The following is a 22,071-nucleotide window of genomic DNA, read 5'->3' on the forward strand; positions in this document are numbered from 1 at the left end:
ATATTAGGACTAGTATGATGTTAACTGATAATTATGTTTTACTAATCATGTATATAAAATATTCAGTCAAATCATAGGTGCTATTTGCAAAATAAGACACTAAATGATCCATCTTGACCACACTATGTAAATCATAGACATAAGTAATTCTCATTATAGTTTTATTAGTATAATCCTTTAATCTTGATATCACAATAGATTTCTACATAGTTATTTCACATTTTAATACAGTCTTATATTATCTTTAATAGAATAATGGAATAGATTGACATAGGATATAAAAATAACCAGGGACGGAGATAGGGTATGGCCAGCACGGGCCTGGGCCCTACCTCACTTTCATTAATTCTTTTTAGAAAAATTTACTAAAAATACCACTTTTTTGAAAAAACTTTTTTTTACCATATTTTTCTAAAGACTTACTTTTATACCAGATTTTTTTATTTTTATTTACTTTTATACCAGATTTTTTTATTTTTATTTACTTTTATACCAGATTTATTTTTTTGAAAAAAATAAACAAAAAATAAATAAAAAATAAACAAAAAATAAACTAAAAATAAACATAAAATAAATATGACGGATAAATATGGCATATTTGAAAAAAAAAAACATGATAAAAAAGTAAATTTTTTCACTTCTTCTGATATTTTTGTGAAAATCCCTTGTTTTTAGAGTAGGTCTTTTGCAATTTATTTATCCAGATTTGGAGGTTTATTGTTATAGGTTAGGATTTAATCAATTGGAATAAAACTAAAGTTAAAGTGAGATATAATTAGAGAGGGAAATAGTAAAAAAACAACACATGGACAAAAGATTTAAGAAGTGCTACTGTGTCAAGTTTATTTTGATCATAGTTTTATATTTAAATTTCTTATTTAATCATCTTTTGCCTTTTATGAAAGATGTTTGTTTATTTGTTTAGTAAAATCTGATTATATTTAATTATTGCAGTTTTATTTTTTAGTACAATTTGTTTTGTGATTTCTATTTGCTCATAATAATATATAATTTCAGTTTTCTACGAAAAAAAAATTGTTCATTTTCTTTAATTTATCTACTTATTCGATTGGCATCAACATTACCGGATGCAACTGCAACAGTTGAAAGAGTGTTCTCATATATGAATATCATCAAGACAGATTTGCGGAATAAAATGGAAAATCAATTTATGGATGATTATCTCGTATGTTTTAGAGGTTTTTTTTTTTAAAGTATTGATGATGAAAATATTTTAAAACAGTTTCAGAAAATGAAGACTCGCAGGATAAAATTGTCTCCAATTAAAAAGCAATAATTTTTTAATTTTACTGTTTATTTTTTCTCTTTTGGTTATACTTTTTAATTAATAAATTTATAATTTTTATTTTTCGGTATAAATTTTATGGTTTAATAATTTAAGTTTTTAATTAAATTATGCCCTATTTAAATTTATTGTCTGACTAGTCACTGAAAGTAACTATGTGAAAAATGTGAGGGACTGGGAAGAAATTTGTCCCTCATTTATTTGAATAAGACATCTACAGGCCTCTTGAAAAAGATAGACTGAAGAAAATGCATGGCCGTACTTAATGAATTGATAAAGAGTTATCATTTTCGGTTTACTTGAAATCCGAAAACTAACGATTGAATATTATAAAAATGATAGTAGCAGTGTTTTAAAAACCGGACCGGATCGGCCGGTCGGACCAGTTAAACAGTAAACCGGTCAGTAGTCCGGTCTAAAACTGCAAAAATATTTAATGGATATTTATTGATTGGATACAACATTAATAACACTAGGTGTCATATATTTAATGGATAGTTCATAATCCTACGTGACGAATTAGGTTCACACAAGTATTTCTCGCCATCATTTCCTACTTTATTGTTGTAAAATTAATACCGCACTTTGAGATTGAAATTTAGGCAAATTTCCCCACGATTTTCCAACTTACTGCTCTTTATAGATCTTTGGTTTTTTGGTAACTTGCTTCGTACGAATATCATAACTTCATCAACAAAATGATTATTTCAGTGACTTCCATAAACTTATGTGATAGATCAACCAGATCCAATTTCATTCATAAGGTCCAATAGATCCAAAAAAATATTACCTCGGTTCAAATTGATCTTTGATTCTGCAATACATGTTTTGTGAGCCGGAATAACTATCTCGAATTTCAATATATCATACGTACCACTTCTTTGACATCAAAATACCAGTTGATGCAACATGCAACTTATGACCTTTCTTTCCTTTTTAACAATCTGTTTAACCAATTAGACAAGGCTAAGCTGCACAACTTGTAATAATCGCTAGTTCTGGTTAGAAGAACATATATGCCGAACTTGATTGGAATACAAACACCCCGTAAAAACGCAATTTTACACTTGTTATCAGGACAATAGTATACAAAAAGATGAACTCTTATTTTACTTACCCACGTTAATACTCTCTTCTTGGTTCCTTAAGTCCAAGATTACACACAAGTTAGTTGTGAAATCTCTTCATAAGAAGATATAACAGAAAAAGCAAAAACATGGTGTCATCTATATGCATTAATCTATTGTACTATGGTCAATATTAGACTCTACTATTCGGTGCTGCTTCAAGGAGTGGCAACATTTTCCTTAGCAAGAGGAGCAATCTCATCCCCTTCAATGCCTGGTTCGCTGCCTGCAACTTCTAGGCCTAGAAGCATCTTCTCCCACAATTTTGATGGCCCCTGCATCAAAATTCCAATTCAAGTCAAATTTGCTTCTCTTATAAAATGCAGTTAGTGTCAGAGATGTTCAAACCTTCCATGACAGATCTTCGGACATGCAATTCAGGATCATTTCTTTCAAAGCAGAAGTGGCATAAGTGCCGAGAGCTCTTATGACAGTCTTAACTATGGCAGCTACATCAGCTGGATCAACTTTGTCACACTGGATAACATATCCCATCAACGAGTCTCGTCATTTTAGAGTAAACTGTAAAGAGATTAAACTAACAAAGGAGAGTCGTTTGTTTACTTACTTCAACATGGAAAGCTCCCATTTGGAATCCTGTGTAACCTTCTTTAACGGTGTCAACAAGACCGCCAGTGGAGGCAACAATGGGTACCTGCACTCAAGTTTTTAGATTTTGGAGTAACTAAAAGCCAATTGTTACTCTAGATAGTGAGAAGTTTAGTGGCCTTACTGTTCCATAACGCATAGCATGCAGCTGGATGAGACCACAGGGCTCAAATCTACTCGGGATCAACATAAAATCAGCTCCAGCTATAATCATGTGCGCCAATGGGACATTGAATTTGGCCACTCCTCTACACTTATCAGGGTACATTACCTCTAGCTGTCCAATCTGTTTTTCAAATGCTTTTTTCCCGGTTCCCTGGAAAGATGAAAAGGTCGTATGCACAAAAGTCAGCATTCTGGTATTCACATCAGCAGTGTCACTATTAAAAATATTCCTACTGCTCTTACTTACAAGGATTACTATTTGCACATTGTATTCGGCCAATTGTGAAATAGCTGCAACCATGATGTCCGAACCCTTCTGCTCTTCCAATCTACCAATGAAACCTATTAAAGGAATGTTCCTATCAACAGGCAACCCAACTTCTGCTTGAAGAGCTTCCTTCAGCAAAGGTTTTGCTTCCATAACCTGAACAAAGAAAAATTCTACATAATCGCTCTCTTTTACCATTGGGGATGTATTTTTTAAAAGCTTAAAAGACTTCCTGTGTGTACTTACGGTTGCGGCTTCGTATTTGATGCCAATGTATTTATCTGTAGCAGGATTCCACTCCTGGACATCCATACCATTTATGATACCCGTAATGCCAATTTTACGAATGATGTTATCCAGTTCCACACCTCTTTTTACTCCAGAAACAAGTTCCCGGGCATAGTATGGGCTCACAGTCAAAACCCCGTCTGATTCCAAAATTCCAGCCTTCATCCAATTGATTTTCCTTCCCTTAACTGGCTTCGCATAGCTACAAAGAGAAATTCCTTTAATTCTAGCCAGAACGTATTCCTTTAATTCTAGCAAGAACAGATGAATATAAATTATGGATATATATAGAAGATTTTAGCAACAGAAACTGAAACGGAGAGAATCTCTGATATGATATATCTGAATAAAAAATAAAATCAAGAACAGAAACCAGCTACTCACAAGCTTAATGGAAGGAGTGAATCTGTTACTTGTGTCCAACTTAAACACAACCCTTCAACTAGTACTAGCAGTTTAGTAGTAGTATGATCGTTCACTTGGGGGTTTATAGTGCGGGACTGGGTGCACGTGGCATCAGCTTAACGGTTGGAGATGCTGCCACTCCTTAAGATTTGAATGGATCTGTCTGTTAACATGTGAAATGGGCCCCTTTGTTTACCAATTTGCATTTTGAACGTGAGATTTCCTCAGCCCCAGCGGAGGAAACGACACCGTAGTCGAATGATTAATTAAGGCGGAGAGGGGTGGGAGTGAATGATTTCCTCAGCATCAGGTACGATACTTTTGTTTTCATTCTATTTTTATTTATATCAACGGTGGAACATGAAGCAGAGGTCTGTATCGCCAAGAGCAGAGGATGGGACTAGCTGTTATTACTATTATTAAATAAAAAGATAAAAAGTTTCACTCCTAGTCCTATCATTAAAATTCAAAAATCCAGCTTTGAAATTGCTATGAATTCCAATGGCAATATATTATGCAATTGGCAGTTTTAAGAAAATCTCTACTTTGATTCAAAAAAAGAAAAGAAAATCTCAACTTCATTTCACTATCTTCGCTTCAAGTTTGAGCCTGTGAAACCAATACTCAATTTTGGTACAACCCCAAAAGCTAAAACAAATCCAAATACCTAAATTATTGACAATTTTGTACTCTCTTTAGCTAAGATGTGTGATTCAACTTGTTACGATCTCCTATTACCAGACCCCAAGCAAACTTAGCGGAAATACTTAGCATTACAACTCAACTCAACTAAACCTCAATTCCAAAATAATTGAGAATATGGGATCATCTATATGAATTCTTTTTTTAAAACGAAATAATGAAAGCATCATCACAATCAAGATTCAGCTTATGAAGATTATGCATATTTTACATGCTAAAGTTGAAGTAGTATATATGTTATGATAGCTGTAAGCTGCCATAATATATTCCTATATCTTAGCTTAAATTAAATATTTAATTAGTAAATAAATATAAGTCTTAGACTTATTTAGGAAGTAGTTTAATTTATTTCTTATCTAGTAATAGTATATGTTTTATTATTAGAATAGGATTCTTTTAGATACGTATTCTAATTAGGACTCTTTTAGATTACCTATTGTAATCACGAAAGGATTCTTCTCTATTTAAAGAGAAGGACTTTAGAATAATAAATCAATCAATAAATTCAATTAAAGTTTGAAAAGAGAAAGTCTCTTTTTCATTAGTAATAGGTCGCTCGAAGAAAGGAGGAAACAAAGGAAATCTACCATAACAATATACCAACACTTTAGAAGTTTATGCATCTATATAAATGTGGTTACCTTTGTTTGTAGCCAGATCAGTAATTTTCACTCTTTGACATTCCGCTTAGAATAAAAAGAATCTCAGTTCTCCGACTAAATCAAATTAAAAAAAAAAGTGCAAGTAGAAACAAAATATTCACCAATAACATTGAAAATTAAAATATTTTCATGAAAAAGATCACCACCAAAAAGTACAAAACAACCTATTAATATACAAGACATAGAATTTCATCAAAAATAGTCAACATGAAAATATACAATAACAACAGAATAACTGCAAGTAACTCATACTATGGCTATACAAAAAAACATATCATAGAAAGAAATTAAGAATAAGATGCACATAAATATTATACCTAATTGTTCGTAGATCCCAAAACTGCATTGGCGATTCACAAGTTACTGCAAAACAGCAAGAGCATTCACACATACAAGCATTAGAGCACATGTACGAGCTAGATAAATCCAATCTAACAGGGCATAATAGCTCAAGTCTCAAGACATTAATGGTATGAAATAATTTCATCTATTCTTTGACAAAAGTGGTCCTGTAATGTGCCACTCTTCAACGGAATCTGATGACTTACACCACACAATTAGAATACATATACGAGCTAGATAAATTTATTGCTCTTATCCAATCAGAAACAGGATCTCCCAGCCATACCAATTAACTAGTCAGAGTGTACATCAAGAGAAGCATTTCATTAAGTTGATTTGAATTTAAGTGACCATATAACTCAGGAATCTGCCAATCTGCTGCTCCATATGACTCACCTTCAATACATTTAGAAAACTCAAGGTTACAGCTATACCATTGCTAAATAAATGGTTGTATGAAAATTGTACAAAAGTAATCATAACTTCACACATGATACTTTGCTCTTATTTTCCCTACTGTGTAATGAAAGACCAAACATTTTTTAACTGAATAAATGTTAACATCAAAATCATAAAGTGGATCTAAACTTAATTGTAAAATTTATAGTTTTACTAGATAAGTTGAAATATGTTCATATTAAATAATTAATGAATACATATTCAGATCAGAGAAATACCCGTAGTGAAAGTGGAGAAGATGCGTGAGGAATTCAAGTCCTCACATTAAACCTTCGCATAACATACCAATTGCCTTCATCATAATCACGGGAAAAAGACACATCATCCTCACTTCATACTCTCAATGGACTGCTCATTCTTCTTTCAATTGCCTTCTTCTTCTTTATGCTTAATCTACCAGTAGCACACCCAATACGACCGCAATTGCAGCTAAATTTGTATAAACTAAGGGATTAGAACAGAACAACAACACTATTACCTACTTTCAGCATCATTCTTCTCGATTCATCATCACGAGATTGACCTAGATTTATGTTATTAGCAAAAGTTAAATATTAATAATATAGAAAAACACAAATGTAGGCCACCTTCTCAAGGAACATGGGGTGATCAGCAAAAATAAAGTCAACTCCTCTCTTGTAGTAGTGGAAGAAGCGAGCAATTTCACTTATCCCCAGCTTTAAATCTGCAAACCAGTTATTGTTTTGTTACTTTGTTTCCTAAAAACTAAAATAATTTGAAAGGGCTACCAAAAAACAGAACAAGAAAAGAGGGCTCAATGATACCATAATTATAACTATGAACCAAAAAGAATCTAACTTGAGGCTAACCTCAGGGTTCATGTGATCTGATCATTTTCATCGATCAATTTGCCTCCAAAGCTAAACATTAGGAATTTAAGAAAATAACCAATATAGATGAAAGCTAAGAACATCTCGACAGTAAGCTAACAAACTAAAAAGAAATGGAAAAAAGTCATTATCAGTAATCTTTATTTCCTAAAAAATGCATGATACAGTCAATGCAATGACATTTTGGGACTACTGACCATAAGAATAAGATATCTTACAGCATTACTATTATCCACCGGTGGTAGCTCTCTCAAGTCTCAATAAGATTGAGTCAACAGTTGATAGGTCCTGATTACAAATAATTGTATTAATGATAAGACCATTATTCTCACAGCAAAAAAAAATCAATGTAATAAAACCCTTCATGCACACAAACGAAGAACAGACCTTGAACGAATTCCAACAAGGAGCTTTGCTGCAAGTGATTTGTATAGTAGTTCAGATACCTGAACAAAGCGACAGGATTGCTGAGGCCTAACGCACACTTTGTTCATAATTAATTCAAGACTGGGAAATAGAAACATAAATTAAAAAACAATTAGTAACGACTACCTTTAACTGATCTAGTGAAACTGACATGAGAATGGAGCCATCAATCACAGTGCATGACACCTCCATAGTGCACATCATCACCCTGCGATTCAATAAGGAACCAACTAATATAAAGCGTGGATATAGAGAAATAAACAGAATGTTCCTACAAATATCCTAGTTAAAGTTAGACCTCCTTTTGAACTGGAAGTTGACCAAATCGGCATTGGAAATTGACCGGATGGCTTTCACTGAAAGGAAGTTTAAAGATTTTAAGTTCTCCATCATTCCCATCGTCATTTTCACTGCTGATTTAGTGTAGTGCCACCTGCATAAACCAATATTTATTCATCATTTAGTAATGTGTAGAAACTCTTTTCCATTTCAAAATCATTAACAAGGCCTAGTCAAGCAAATACCAAATTGTGATGCATAAGTGTAGAAACTAAAATGTCCTTTACGTCATACCACTATCCAGTATATGGTCTTGATTAAACTCAAGCTCTTAATTACAGCTAAAAGAAATTGAACATGACCAGTACAGTAAGTAATTGAACATGACCAGTACAGTACAGCAATAAAAATAATACCTGAACCAGGCAAGCTACAATAAGCCTTCCAATTTCTCCTCCAATGACAAATTGTTGCAATGACGAGGAGGAAGCAGGCTTAGCGGATAGCACCAGATCATTCAAAAACCAAAATCAAACCTAAAATCAAAACTCAAAATCAAAATAAAACCTAAAACCTAAAATCTAAAATCTAAAATCAAAATTAAAATCAAAATTAAAATCAAAATCAGTCTATTGAAACCTATAATGAAAATTAATTGAAATTTAAAAGTATCAAATTGAAATTTGAAAGCAAGCGAAAATATAAAAAACGAAATCAATTTTATAGTTAGACATCAATACCTGGTTTAGCTGAAGATGAACTGCTTGTATGAGTATCGTAATAGCGAAGACACAATTGATGATCTAGACGAAGATGGTGAGCTAGACGAAGATGGTGATCCATCAGATGAAAAGAAGAGAAAAAAAAAAATCAAGGTGGAAATCAGTTTACAAAAACGTGTTTAGTTTAATGTTTTTAATGTGTCTATAGATAAATCAGAGACGGTTTTAGAAACCAACCCTATAAAACGCTGTTAATTTTAAAAATAGATAAATCAGAGACGGTTTTAGAAACCATCTCTTATAATTCGTTGCTAAAACTATAATTTGGTGTAGTGACTCTTCTTAAGAAAACACAAGATGACCTTCTCAACCGGTTATTGATTGATTGAGCTCATGGGTGTTGCGTGCATGAGTTTGGAACAAACACCTGATGATCCGTATTCTGGCATAATTTCTGCCAGGAATATTAAATAAACCCGGAAATGTTAACTAAGTGATTTTGACTGGGCATTGCAATGTAGTAATTTAAGAAAAACACATTACAGTATGCAACTAACCTTTCAAAATTCAAACAATGAACAGAAGAAATGCTTTATTATCAATAATTCCAGGCAATAAAAGGGTATGCAAATTTGCAGACACATTGAATGCTAGAAAGAAACACCTTCAGGTTAGACCTTACAGCCACACAAAATCCACCCAGAATACGTGGTTAAGAATTGACACGCCAGGGCCAACATTCTCTTCTCAAAAACCATGAGTGATCATTATCGTGTCTTCCAGCAGTAAGTTGATTTACAAAGACTGAAAATACTCAACACTCATCGTCTCACTGATGTTTGTCTTTTCTCTGTCTGTAACGGGATCTCGCAGCTCTGTTACTTCACAAATTTCAACAGACATATCTATCCATTCAAGTTCAAGACATCACTTTTACTGTTCACAAGGTAATTCATAGACGATGGAAAATCAGAAACTTATCTTGATTTCTCAATCAAGTTTAATCATAGAAATAAATATATGAGTACTTCATTGTGGTTTGGTTCTTTCCTTGAATATCGAACACAACCATATCAAGTGAGATTTATAGAGAAGAAAGTCATAATTTGCTAATGCTTGCATTTTTTCTGTCCTGAGACGGTACCCTTTGGTTTCAAAGTGTGGGTACATAGGTCGTCTAGAGCTTCCACCTTCAATTTCAAATTTCGGGTATGAACTCAAACTTGAAAACTTCCCAGGTGGATCAGAAGCATTTGAAATCATTCTAAAGTACCTTAAACAACAGAGCAAATTTTGCATTTGAATCAAATGCTAAAATCGCCTATAGATATTAAAAATCAGTAAACTGTCAACTTAACTACCAGGCAAACATCTTATTAGTTAAACCAATGATCAGATATAAAAAAAATCAAATAATGCAACTACTAATAAACAAGAATTTTCCTACTTAAACTACACTTAGAAAGGATATAATCTTGAGTGCTAACAAGCAAAACAATTTGTTCACAAAAGATTATCCAATTCTTCTATTTCCAAAACTAAAAGTAGAATTTGTTCACAAAAGATTATCCAATTCTACTATTTCCAAAACTAAAAGAAAGAAAGGAGGGAAACTTGATTGGATTGTGAGAAAATGCAGGAAAACTCTTCTGTACTATTTGGAATCTAAAATGATTTACACATTGTAAAAACAAAAAGCTGCCAGTTGTAGAAGATTTCATTTCCAGGTTTTTCTTTCTTTCTTCCCTACATTATATCAACCGCCGAGGCGCCGAACATTGTTTTCTTATTAACACTCAAAAGAATTATTTAATAACTAATCTGAGTTAACTCTTTTCATTTAATGACAGAAATATCATTCTACCTTTAACAATTGATCTGAGTTAACTATGGAGGGTCTTAAATCCCTTGTGGGTAGTGAACTCTGCAGGGCCTTAAATCTAAAGGTGATATGTACCCATTTCATATGGTCCGGTCGCCAGCCAACATGAAGTGAACTAAATAAATATAATTTTTATAAATGGAAAACATATTATAATTAATTGAAAGTGATACTTTATAAAAACATTTGAGATGATTTAATTTTCACTTATTCCTCATAGAATGATTTGGTTTTACATTATAATCAGATTCATTTCAACCATATACACCTCTAATTATATGGTCCAAGAGAAGATATGTTTATAACATGGTTTTAATACATGACTTCCAAAGATGATCCGTTAAAGTACGTCACTTAGAAGATTGAGTTAAATCCACTGTTTGAAACCTCTTCTACAAGTTCATTTCAAGCTTCTAAAAAGCATATTTATTGCACAAACATTTCCTACTTGCTATACTCCAGCTAGCATCATAGACTCTCAGCGAATTATGTTTCAAGTGCTTCCAAAAGAAAATTTCATTGCACAAGGAGAAGCAATAAGAGAAGAATTCTCATTTTCATTTTAGTAACTACATGAGTAGAAATCTTTGATAATGTTATTGCATGTGGAGAAATCTGTTAAGTCCATAATTTCCATAACCATAAAAGCAATAGAACAAATTTATCTAGAATTATGGTGTACCTTAATGATCCGCCGGGAAATGATTTCAATTCCGTTCTCCCAAATTTCTACAGTGGCCTCAAAAAGAAAGAAATGGCGAGCATCCCTCTGTTTATGTAGCAGGCTGTACGTTCCCGCGAATTAGTTTGAACAAGAGCACCTTATGCAAAATGAACTCCATTTCTATATTCTTTAGTTCCAGTATGAAGAAAAGGTAGAATAAATGGTATTCAGCTGCACACACAACTTAAACTTGCAGAATAAATTAGTAAAAATGCCAGAATTCAGTTCTAATTAACACGAAAATCTCATATTCAAGTCTCTCTTTGAATGGGATTAAAAAAAGACAAATTAATTAATCTGATTTGTTACCAATCAAATCTGGAATGATTAGTTGGAGAATCTTAGAATCAATTATCCCAACTTAATTCATCATATCAGATCTCTTCAAATTCTAAACTGCGCATAAATTCAAAAAACATCTACATTATGTACACAAGCCCTAGGCACTCAAAAACTAAACAAGTCGAGGTTGAGTTATAAAGCGAGACTTGAATCAAAATTAAATACCTCGAACAGTCACAAAGTAATTTCAGTTCAAAGCTTTCAAAAATTTGTAAACCTAACTGTCGTTGTAATTTACAGAAGTCCATAAATATTAAGCAGGCAATAAACCAGTAATAGAAGAGATTGTGGCTTGTTTGTATGCATTGTTCCATCTGAATGGAACATTCACCCCAAAACATGTAGGCAACCGTTATCTGTACATTGTATAAGTTTCAGCTATAACTAAAAATGGATATTGTGGCCAATCTTCTAATACAGTATAGACCTCATACCTTGAAAATATGCACTTAGTCTTAAATTTAAAGCAACAAAACAAACCAAAACCATCACTCCCTACCTCAAAGTTTGCTGCCTTTTAGCTCTCTCTCCCACTCATCCTTCACTCTCCCGGCAAAAGCTATGCAAAATTATGAGCTGCGAGCTTGATGCGTGCAGCACAAAATAACAGGTTGCCTCTAAGAAGTGTAATTCAGGTAAAGGTTTAAAATACAACACCATAGATCTATGAGCCTTACTTTCCTTCTAAACCACTTCCAAATCTGCATTTTAGATCTCCAAAAGCTTGCTACTCTAACATTCTAATAAGAAACAGTTTGCATTTTTAGCTCAATAGTTAGTGCCTTAAATCTTGCAACAGTAATTTGCAGATGTTCTAGATAACACAGAAGCAAAAGCCTTAAGCTGCTACCAGATAATATTTCTAATGAAGTTGTTAACATTTGAAACTTCTAAGAATATGTACTTATTTTTCGTCCATATTAAACAAACACATATAAGACATAGTCATATATAGTAGAAGAAGTGTGCTGCAGAAATGACATACGCAAAGAAACAATATGTGTACCCCGTTTTATTTCATTTCAGCTAGAAAGTGTCATTACATCCACGCTAATCTCAATCGAGAAATTGAAACTATTTACACAACAGTAGATTATTTGCCGCAAAACTGATGGAGTGGTTTTTACAGTAAGAATGGGAGTTTTAGGGTTTTCAGGCGGTTGCTTTGCAAAAATGGCTAAAAATCAGGGGCTAGGGGCTATTTTCAGGAAGTGAAACATACTAATAGTTGGTGAACTTTCCGATGAGTTCGATTCACGCTTATCTCAATCGAGAAATTGAAACTATCTACACAACAGTAGATTATTTACAGCAAAACTGAATGGAGTAAATGGAGTGGTTTTTACAGTAAGAATGGGAGTTTTAGGGTTTTCAGGCGGTTGTTTTGCAAAAATGGCTAAAAATCAGGGGCTAGGGGCTATTTTCAGGAAGTGAAACATAGTAATAGTCGGTGAACCTTCCGATGAGTTCGATTCACGCTAATCTCAATCGAGAAATTGAAACTATCTACACAACAGTAGATTATTTACCGCAAAACTGAATGGAGTGGTTTTTACAGTAAAAATGGAAGTTTTAGGGTTTTCAGACGGTTGTTTTGCAAAAATGGCTAAAAATCAGGGGCTAGGGGCTATTTCTAGGAAGAGAAACATACTAATCGTCGGTGAACCTTCCGATGAGTGCGAACACCTTTGCTACCTGTCCGATTATCTTCCCTACTTTTGCCAAATCGCGAGCAAAATCCCCTATTCCATATGCCGGCGGTTCTGGCGGCAGCACTTCTTCGTTCAAATCCGCCGGCGGTGCTGGTGCTGGCGCTGGTGGTGCCGCCGGGACTTGAATCACGTAGACTGTCGGCGGTGCAGCTCCGGCCGCTCCACGGAATGCACGCATGAAATCCTCGAGTTCTTTCAGTCTCAGCTCATAATCGTCAGCTACGTTACCCGGTTGATTAGTCATGATAAAAGAGAGAGAGTTGACTAAGAGAGTTTGAAAAGTGAAAACTGGTAACTGCCGGTTGACCCAATTAGAGGTGGGTCCGCGCCTTTTATACCAATTATGATTTAATTTAATTTCAACCATAATTAACTTTTAATTTCAAGCCAAGCTATGGAACTCGGTAATTAATTATTTATGATTATATCTTATTATTTTATATGAGAACATAAAGAATCAAGAATCGATTCGGTTTTATTATCAAACTAGTCGTATATCCGCGCATTTGCGTGGAATTAAAAAAAATACTAAAAATACTAAATGAAAAAAATAAAAAAAAAATCATAATTTGAAAATTAATCATATAAAATTTTATCTTAATAATTTTAATATCGAATTGGATTATGAAGTTCTTATCTTTTTCTTGCAAAAATATTGATACATTAAAAAATAAATAGAAAATTTTTACTTTTTACTCTTTTATAGTGTATTGTGAAAGATTGAAAAAAAAATGGCTAAAATTGAAATAAAATGTTGAATTTAGGCTATTATTATAATAGGAAAAAAAAGGTGAAATAAAAAAGAGCAAAAATAATTATATAGAATGAAAATCTTTATATATATATATATATATATATACTAGTTTTTCGCCACGCGCTACGCACGTGAGCGATATTCATGTGACCCGTTATGTCAAATATATCAATAAAACTTATTTATAAATATTTTGCACATAACTCTCATAATTTGACACGTAAATATGTATTAATTAATATTTTATTTGATATAAATTAAAAAATATAACAATAAAACAAATTGAAATAGATAATTTACATAATAAATTATAAATAAAAACTATTAAAATATATTGATTAGAGCTCATTAAAATTCTTTGATTAACTATATGTCTTTACTAAGACATATAAATTAATTAAAATATTAAATATAATATTTTAAAATTATGAAAGCATAAATATCTATAGGAAGCATAAAAACAATGGATGGTACGAATACGTTGATTGGCTCATCATCAATATATAACAACACTTTAATTTTAGTAGAAACATTAATTTATTTATGTAAAAGCATACTTAAATTTATTACTCATATATATACACATGACAGTTGCGCAACTAAAAATAATTTGGAATTTCACTTAATTTGTGCTTTTTTTACTAGAGAGATTATTATCAAAACATAAACGTATAGTATTAAAAAAGTGTTCTTACATATAGCAAAAGTCTAACTAAAATAGCTAAAAAAAAATTGTTCCTATTAGAATTGGACTCCTACTTAATTTTGTAGTTCTACACTTCACTTTATCGTTTTTATTACAATTAACTTCGTTTTTTTTTATTATGATTAATCTCCTACTTAACTAAAACTAATTAACATGAATTTTAACTTTGAATCTTCATTGTATTTAAAATATTAATAAACACTAATACTGTAATTTTAACGTTTGGCCACGTGCTATGCATGTGAGCGACATATAAATGACCCGTTATATATATAATACTTTTATTTAATAAGTATTTATAAGTTATTTTTTATTTAAATTATGAGTGATATTTATATGAGTCGTATGTATATATAAAAATAATATTTTATTCAAATAAGCTATTTATTTGGATGACAATTAGATTCTGTTACCATCCATTAATTTTTTTATTACATTAATAAATATAATATTTTAATTTTTAATAAACAATTACAATATCATACCTTTTTATTTTCAACTCCTTGTTATCTTTTTCCTTTGTGTTTAAGAGCATATAGACTCAGAAGCAACCAAGTAAGTAAAAGATGAAGTGAATTCATCTCCTCTTAGGTTTAAATAAACCTATAAAATTATTCTGGTTGATGCTTAAAATACAAATCTTAATGCTCAAAATATAATATGCATTGAAAGTGCAACAAATTCTGAATGAAAACTTAGACTGAAGGTATAGAATGGAAAAAATAAACTGAATAATTCTAAAATAATAAGGACAAAAAATACTGATAAAAATTGAAAAAAAAAACATATTACGCAAAATCGGATCGAACTCATGAAGCAAAATAACAAAAAACCATGTACTCACATCAATGCCGATACTCTGGTAACACCATATCTATACTATATATAAAAGCACGGATGGGGGGGGACAGATAAATTTACCGAATAATCCTTTTCAGTTTAGTATTAAATAAAAGTTTTATAGTCATTACCTAATTAATTATTTAATTAATCTCTATTGTAATTAAAGTCCTAATTAGAATAGATAGCTAATTTATCTCCAATTTAGTTTTAATATGTAAAAAATAACTAAATTGTCTCCAAATTAGTAGGAATACCTATCTTTTAGTTTGATTGAACTACAAAATTAAAATACTGTATTTGGTCAATATATTATTATTTAAATTTCTATCTTATTATTATTTTTAAAGATATTATTAATAAAATTAAATTAATTATTTAATTATGGTTATAAAATCTAAAGAAGAATAAATTCAGTATGGAACAAATTTAATAACCGAATATATTATATTTACTTTTACAAAAATTCTTAACTAATTTAATATTAATTATAAATAAAAAATTGATATAACTATAATAAATTTACTAATACGTTTATTGACGTGTTACGTTACGAGCCACGTGCATAGCACGTAATGCGAAACTAGTATATGATAAAGGCCACAAGCAATCTGCCTGATCATTTAACTTATTTTCCCTTTTACAATTATATAGACTTCTATTAATTGGATTATATAAACTTCTATTAATATCACAATTAGATTTCTACGGAATATCAAATTCTTGTTTAGTTTATCTTTTTCTATTACGAATACTTATCTTTATTTATACTGTTTTCATTTGAATTAAATATGTATTTAAACAATTATAAATTATCTAGATATATAATGCTAAAAAGTTGTTAAAGTGATTGATTTAGAGTTGAAGACATCAAATAACAACAAACATTATCCATTAAAAGTTTATTTTTTATTATAATTAGATTTGTATTTTATCTTCCTAAATTTCTAAAATTAGGTTTATTAAATTAGAAATTTTAAATAGTAGTTGACGTTTTCTTCATTTGTCAATCAATTAATATACTTGAATATGTTAATTAATTAAGTTATTATATTCAATTAGTAGTCCAGTGTACTTAGTTGGAACTTAATTAGTTGGGGGTTATTAATTTAAAATTCATTTACGTGACTATATCTTTAATCTATGCAACACAGTCAGTAAAGGTATTAAATTTTTTTGGTTTTCAACTTGGGAGCTTATTTGTTGATAGTATTATTAATAGCAAAGTTGAGTCAGGTCTGTTAGGGCACACGTTGTTGGATGGATTTACGCCGTCTTCTCCGTTTGTGTGTTTGCATTTGATTACTCTTATTGTAATTAAAATTCTTATTACATTTATTATTTAATATAAATTGTACCTAACTTTATAAATATTTTAATAATTGAAGGCTAACGTAGTAATTTTGATTGTCCCCCCCTTCCCACATATAAGATAGTTACTAATTTTTCGCCACGTGCTACGCACGTGAGCGGTATTTATGTGACCCGTTATATATATATTAATTAATTTTTTTTTAATATCGTATCACAATTATAGAATGTTAAACGTATATCTATTATATTGATTGACCCGTTATATAAATAATTAAGAGAGTTAGAAGTCAAATTTAATTAAAAAATTAATACAAATGAAAAGTATTTAACTTATTTTTTGGTTTATCAATAGTAATCAAATAGATAAAATCATAAATAACATGACACTCTCCTGTTGCTTATGAATATTTAGACTTTTTATTCAATTCAAACTCATGTACTTCTAAATAGATAAAATAATAAGAGTTTATTTTTCTTATTATAAGTGGATTTGTATTTTATTCAAATTGAACTTCTAACACTTATAACTGTTTTCAAATTTAAATCATTTAGTTATAAACTTAACTTGAATGGTGGTCCTTTCTTTGCCTAGCAACTCCAGTTTATAATTTCTGCATGTTAACTTTTTTTTTTACTTTGGAAAAGTTACGTAAAATTATTTAAACAATTATATAGATAATATATTTTATGTTTAAAATTCTTAGCCACTTTTATTGCTGTTGGCTATTTCAATTAGAATTGGACTTTTTATGTTAATTAAACTTTTTTATTATTATTTTAATAGTGATAATGGACCTTACTGAAGCTGATAGAAGAATTATACTGAGCACAACACAATTTTTAATAGAAGATCATCATTATTGATCAATTAGCCACACCAATTCATCAACGAAAACAATTAGCCACACTACAACTATAAGAGTGGTGAATTTCATGCTTCTGTGTTATACATAAAATTGGATTAAACTGTGTTCTGACATCGATTAATATTTAGGTGATGTAATAGAAAATTAAAAAATAAATTCAACTTAGGAGCATAAAAACTGCATAAAAATTTAGGAGCTAAGCAGTTATAGTGTTAGCCATGTTGTAATCGACAACAATTTCCTATTAGCTTCTAACAGGTAAAAAAGAGTATTTCATAAGTATTGTCTTCATATTCTTCAGCTATTGCAAGTCATCGAATTCTTTTTTCCGAGAGAGAATAATGATCGAATTCTTAAAACAATCTTTCTCTATATATAATTTATATTTTAGTATTTGTATTCAACCTAAACTCTTTATAAATATATTTTAGTATTTGTGTTCAACCTAAACTCTTTATAAACAATCTAATAGTGTTTGAAGCTAAATTAAATGCTATTTTTTTATATTATCTTAAATTAATGCTGAGATTGTGGGCATCACGAAGCAATTAAACTTCTTTCCCTTGTTAATTGGTTCTATTGTAATTATTAATTTATATGGACTCTAATATCGTAATTTTACCTGTCCCCCCTCCCTTCACACTTATAGAATAGTTATAGATTATAGATAGATAGATAGATAGATAGATAGATATATCGAAACGTTCATTAAGAAATTTAAAAGTTATAAATTTATTTTAATTTGGTAAATTCATTGAAAAACTATCAAATTTAATTTTCAAATAGCCGCCATTATACTATTTCTAAAATTGATATATGGTATCTTAATTTGAAACTTTTTAAACAAAAAAAAACAAATTCAATTGTCATATATGTACAATTAAATCAATTTTAAAAAGTTAGATATATTTTCAATAAACCTATCAAAAAATGCGATAGATGTACAATATTTAATTTTTTTTTGCACTATTAAACCTTTAACAAATGGTAACTCATATATGCAGATAACATTATCCATTAAACAAATAAAAAAGTTTGAAAACTCAACATGAACTATAAAATTGTATTATTTACTTATAAAAATTAAAGGATCAAGTTGCACCTTATCACCGAAATATATATGCTAGTAAATGGCGAGAATTTATTTTATGGATTGGTTGAGCTAATTATTCATACACGCGACTTTATTTGTTCCGATAATTCTATCGTAAATGATAGATTATAAAAATATATATAAAAAAATCACAAGAAACTAAATGAAAATAGGTTGTTTGGATAAATTTTAAAATGAACTAATTCATAACGATCATTAACAGTTTGGACATTCTAATGCGGTAATTTACAAAGCGAGACAGTTATACTAATACTCAAGTTCGATAAATGTAATCGATTTGTACCTGTTATTGTTTTAGTAAACAGTGACACTTTTCTCATTGGATGTATGACAGTTTGTGTGTTACTGAGTTCATAACCTTTCATTCCAACCTCAGTAGCACGTAGTGAATCACCCCACAGACAAGGAGAGACAGATTTTGATTTCATATCCAAAAAGTATTTATGGTATCCGGTTTTTTCATGCCCAATAACACCCATTAAAAGCAAAAAAATACAAAGACTCATATTGGTAACTAATATTGGATATTATGTCAATACCTTTATGAAGAGTAATTTCACGAGGCAAAGGTCGAGAAATATCTATATTGACTCTGGCTTTTACAATTTTGCCATCCCGTACATTGCATATTTCACAGGCGAGGACCTCCCCTATCTTAATACCTAAATGCTTCCTTAAAAATGGATTTGGAATTCCACGGAATTGAATCCAAAAGGGAACAAATTGGAAATCTGAAGATTTGTATAGCTATCCACTCTCCTAAGGACGTAATAATACGAGAAATTTCTTATACTGCCAAGGGGATCCACTCAGTATTTTGAACATTTCGAACTCATCATTGAAAAATATTTATAGAAGACCGGGATGATCTTCCCAACTGAAAATCCGACTCCCCGAGCGTTTGTCATAACAGAGTGAAAAATATTCAATTTAAATTGCTTGTCTGTAACTACTCTACAAAATAGAGACATTTGATAAACGTCAGATGTGATGACAAGATCATCATCTTCTAATTCTAGGCTTTGAGCAATGTTTTGGGTTGGTGTGGTGAAAGGAATTTGGGTTGAATTACTTTGGTACCAGCAGGCATGTCACTTAAAGGTGCGGCTGGATTGCTAAGAACCTATAATAGCAAATTTTTGATAAATTACTTTGACTAAATTAAATGAATAAACAACAACATGAATTAGAGTTGAAGATAAAACGATTGTCAAAGATTTGAATTAATTAGGAGACACAAGAGTTTCGCTATATGCAACTACTGAATAACAACGATTATTATCTGTCTGTAAAACAAACTGATAGTGTTGTCTAGTAATGTTGAATATAGCTATCCCTACTGTATCTAAACTCATTACAATTTGATCCTTATGGAGAAATCCAAGCGGCATCAAGTAACTGCGGCATTTGAATTCATTCGGAAAAGACATTTTTAACACATACCAAGATTTCTTCATTCCGTATTCTCTCATCTTCCACACATGTAATGGATCCATAGGTGAATTTCTTATCCCTATACAAAGGTAACCATCTACAGCAGACATAAAATTAAAATCAAGTATATTATAAGGAAGAGGAACCTCTTTGAATATCTCGTCTACCAAATCGAAAGATAAAATCACACTTTGGTCATTGTTTTTCCTTTTAACATGCCAATGTGGGACTCCATTCGCTAGAGTAATAGCTGGTGTGATAAGTGATTTGGACTCGTAGGGGAAATGGCAATTTTTTGTTTTCCAATAAGACTTGTTCAGATCATAAATATCAACTTCAATTGAAGTATTTTGCTGCCAACGATAGGACACTGCTGCCACAATTTTGTAATTGTGGTTCAAGCTATCGTAGCCCAGTCCAGCCATAGCTACTGTGTTGGATTTAGATCCAGCGAAAATCTTTCTATGAATTTTTTGATACTCTCTGATTGTTGGATTCCACAATATAAAATTCTCCAACCAGAATGAAACACTTGTTAATAATAAACCATGACATGAACCAAGTAGGCTAGGAAACAGAGAATTTCCATAAACCTCCATACCAAAAGCTTTCTGAATCTCGACAAGTTGATGATCATCATCAACAGTGCTCATAATGCGAAGTGAAAGGGATGGATGCAAGGTGTGTGTGTTCCTGACTTGGATCGTTCCGTACTTCTGACAGGGCCTTTGATGTTGAAGATGCCGATGGCAAAACTGTGGATCCGAAATCAACGAAAACCAATCGCTGTGCACTGCTTTAAATCGAACTAATGACTTGGCGGGTAGTCTACACAGAATTTCGACTAGCAAATCGTGCCGTATACTGCTATTTTCTTTCTTCTCCTTCCACTTGAACAATTTGCATAATATTATCATGTTAATCAATCTGCAATAAGAAAAATCATATCTATACTTAATCCCAACTAGGTATAAGCCTGCAAATTCTCCAATCTATGACTACTTATAAATTTAGACTAATATCACAAAGATAAGAAAATTAACATGGAATTAATCAAGGACTAAAAGAAGCAGAGGCGAGCAAATTAAAGGAAACGTTACCGATGCAACGGCTGGGGTGGGGGAGGTGATGATGTTGCGCCGCTACTCTTTTTTTTTAATTGTTATAATTAATAAGCTCCCTCCGTTTCATTATATAGGAAGTCCATGTTTAACTATAAGGTCCTTTTGTTGGGTTAATGACGTTTTTATTTGTAAAATTAAACAAAATTCTTAAACTAACCCCAGATTAAAAAAATTTCCCCATTTATATCATACAGACCGCGGAACACTTAAGCGGTTTTGGGTAAACCGCGGAAGTGTTCCGCGGTCTGCACATGTGGCTCCACCTGGATGCAGGTGGAGCCACGTCACTGTAAACCGCGGAAGAGTTACGCGGTTTACAGTGACACGTCACCGTAAACCGCGGAACTCTTCCGCGGTTTACAGAGGGAATTTATTCCCTGTCAGAGGGAATAAATTCCCTCTGACCGAGTGGTTGTAGACCGCGGAAATTTTCCGCGGTCTACACCACTATAAAAGGGGGAACCAACCCGTTCCCCCTTATATCACAATTTGAGAAAAAAATTTTATAGAGAGAGAGAGAGAGATATGTAGAGAGAGAGAGAGAGATAGTAGAGAGATAAAAATTTTAAATCGGGGTATTATTGTGGAGAAAATTTCGCGGAGTCGGTTTTCGTGGCGAAATATTATTTTTTGGCGCATTATTGTGGA

At 31.5% G+C, this 22,071-nt stretch overlaps 2 protein-coding genes across 3 annotated transcripts in view; both read right to left on the reverse strand.

Moving 5' to 3' along the window:
• Positions 1-2,393: 2,393 nt before the first annotated feature.
• Positions 2,394-22,071, reverse strand: part of LOC126679330 (granule-bound starch synthase 1, chloroplastic/amyloplastic-like) — a 35,923-nt gene continuing 16,245 nt past the window's right edge. Inside the window, exons 9-14 of the mRNA XM_056105360.1 lie at positions 3,722-3,965; positions 3,455-3,631; positions 3,167-3,358; positions 3,002-3,088; positions 2,782-2,910; positions 2,394-2,708 (exon numbers count right to left, since the gene is read on the reverse strand). Coding sequence (XP_055961335.1) covers positions 2,592-2,708; positions 2,782-2,910; positions 3,002-3,088; positions 3,167-3,358; positions 3,455-3,631; positions 3,722-3,965 — 946 coding nt within the window. The 3' untranslated portion in view covers positions 2,394-2,591. The remainder of the gene's footprint in view (positions 2,709-2,781; positions 2,911-3,001; positions 3,089-3,166; positions 3,359-3,454; positions 3,632-3,721; positions 3,966-22,071) is intronic.
• LOC126679334 (F-box/kelch-repeat protein At3g23880-like) lies at positions 19,904-21,488 on the reverse strand. 2 transcript variants are annotated; one of them, XM_050374340.2, is made up of 3 exons: positions 21,400-21,488; positions 20,309-21,226; positions 19,904-19,988 (listed from the first exon to the last, which is right to left on the reverse strand). In XM_050374340.2, the coding sequence occupies exons 2-3, from the start codon at positions 21,214-21,216 to the stop codon at positions 19,961-19,963; spliced, it is 936 nt and encodes a 311-aa protein (XP_050230297.1). In that variant the 5' UTR covers positions 21,217-21,226; positions 21,400-21,488; the 3' UTR covers positions 19,904-19,960. The 2 variants fall into 2 exon arrangements, with proteins under 2 accessions (XP_050230297.1, XP_050230294.1); XM_050374337.2 differs by lacking the exon at positions 19,904-19,988 and having other exon boundaries at positions 20,052-21,226.

This window comes from Mercurialis annua, linkage group LG4, assembly GCF_937616625.2.
Source record: "Mercurialis annua linkage group LG4, ddMerAnnu1.2, whole genome shotgun sequence".
Lineage (NCBI taxonomy): Eukaryota > Viridiplantae > Streptophyta > Magnoliopsida > Malpighiales > Euphorbiaceae > Mercurialis > Mercurialis annua.

Bases quoted from the DNA above. Each gene is read 5' to 3' on its own strand.
- LOC126679334 (XM_050374337.2), bottom strand. From the start codon at position 21,216: ATGATAATATTATGCAAATTGTTCAAGTGGAAGGAGAAGAAAGAAAAT.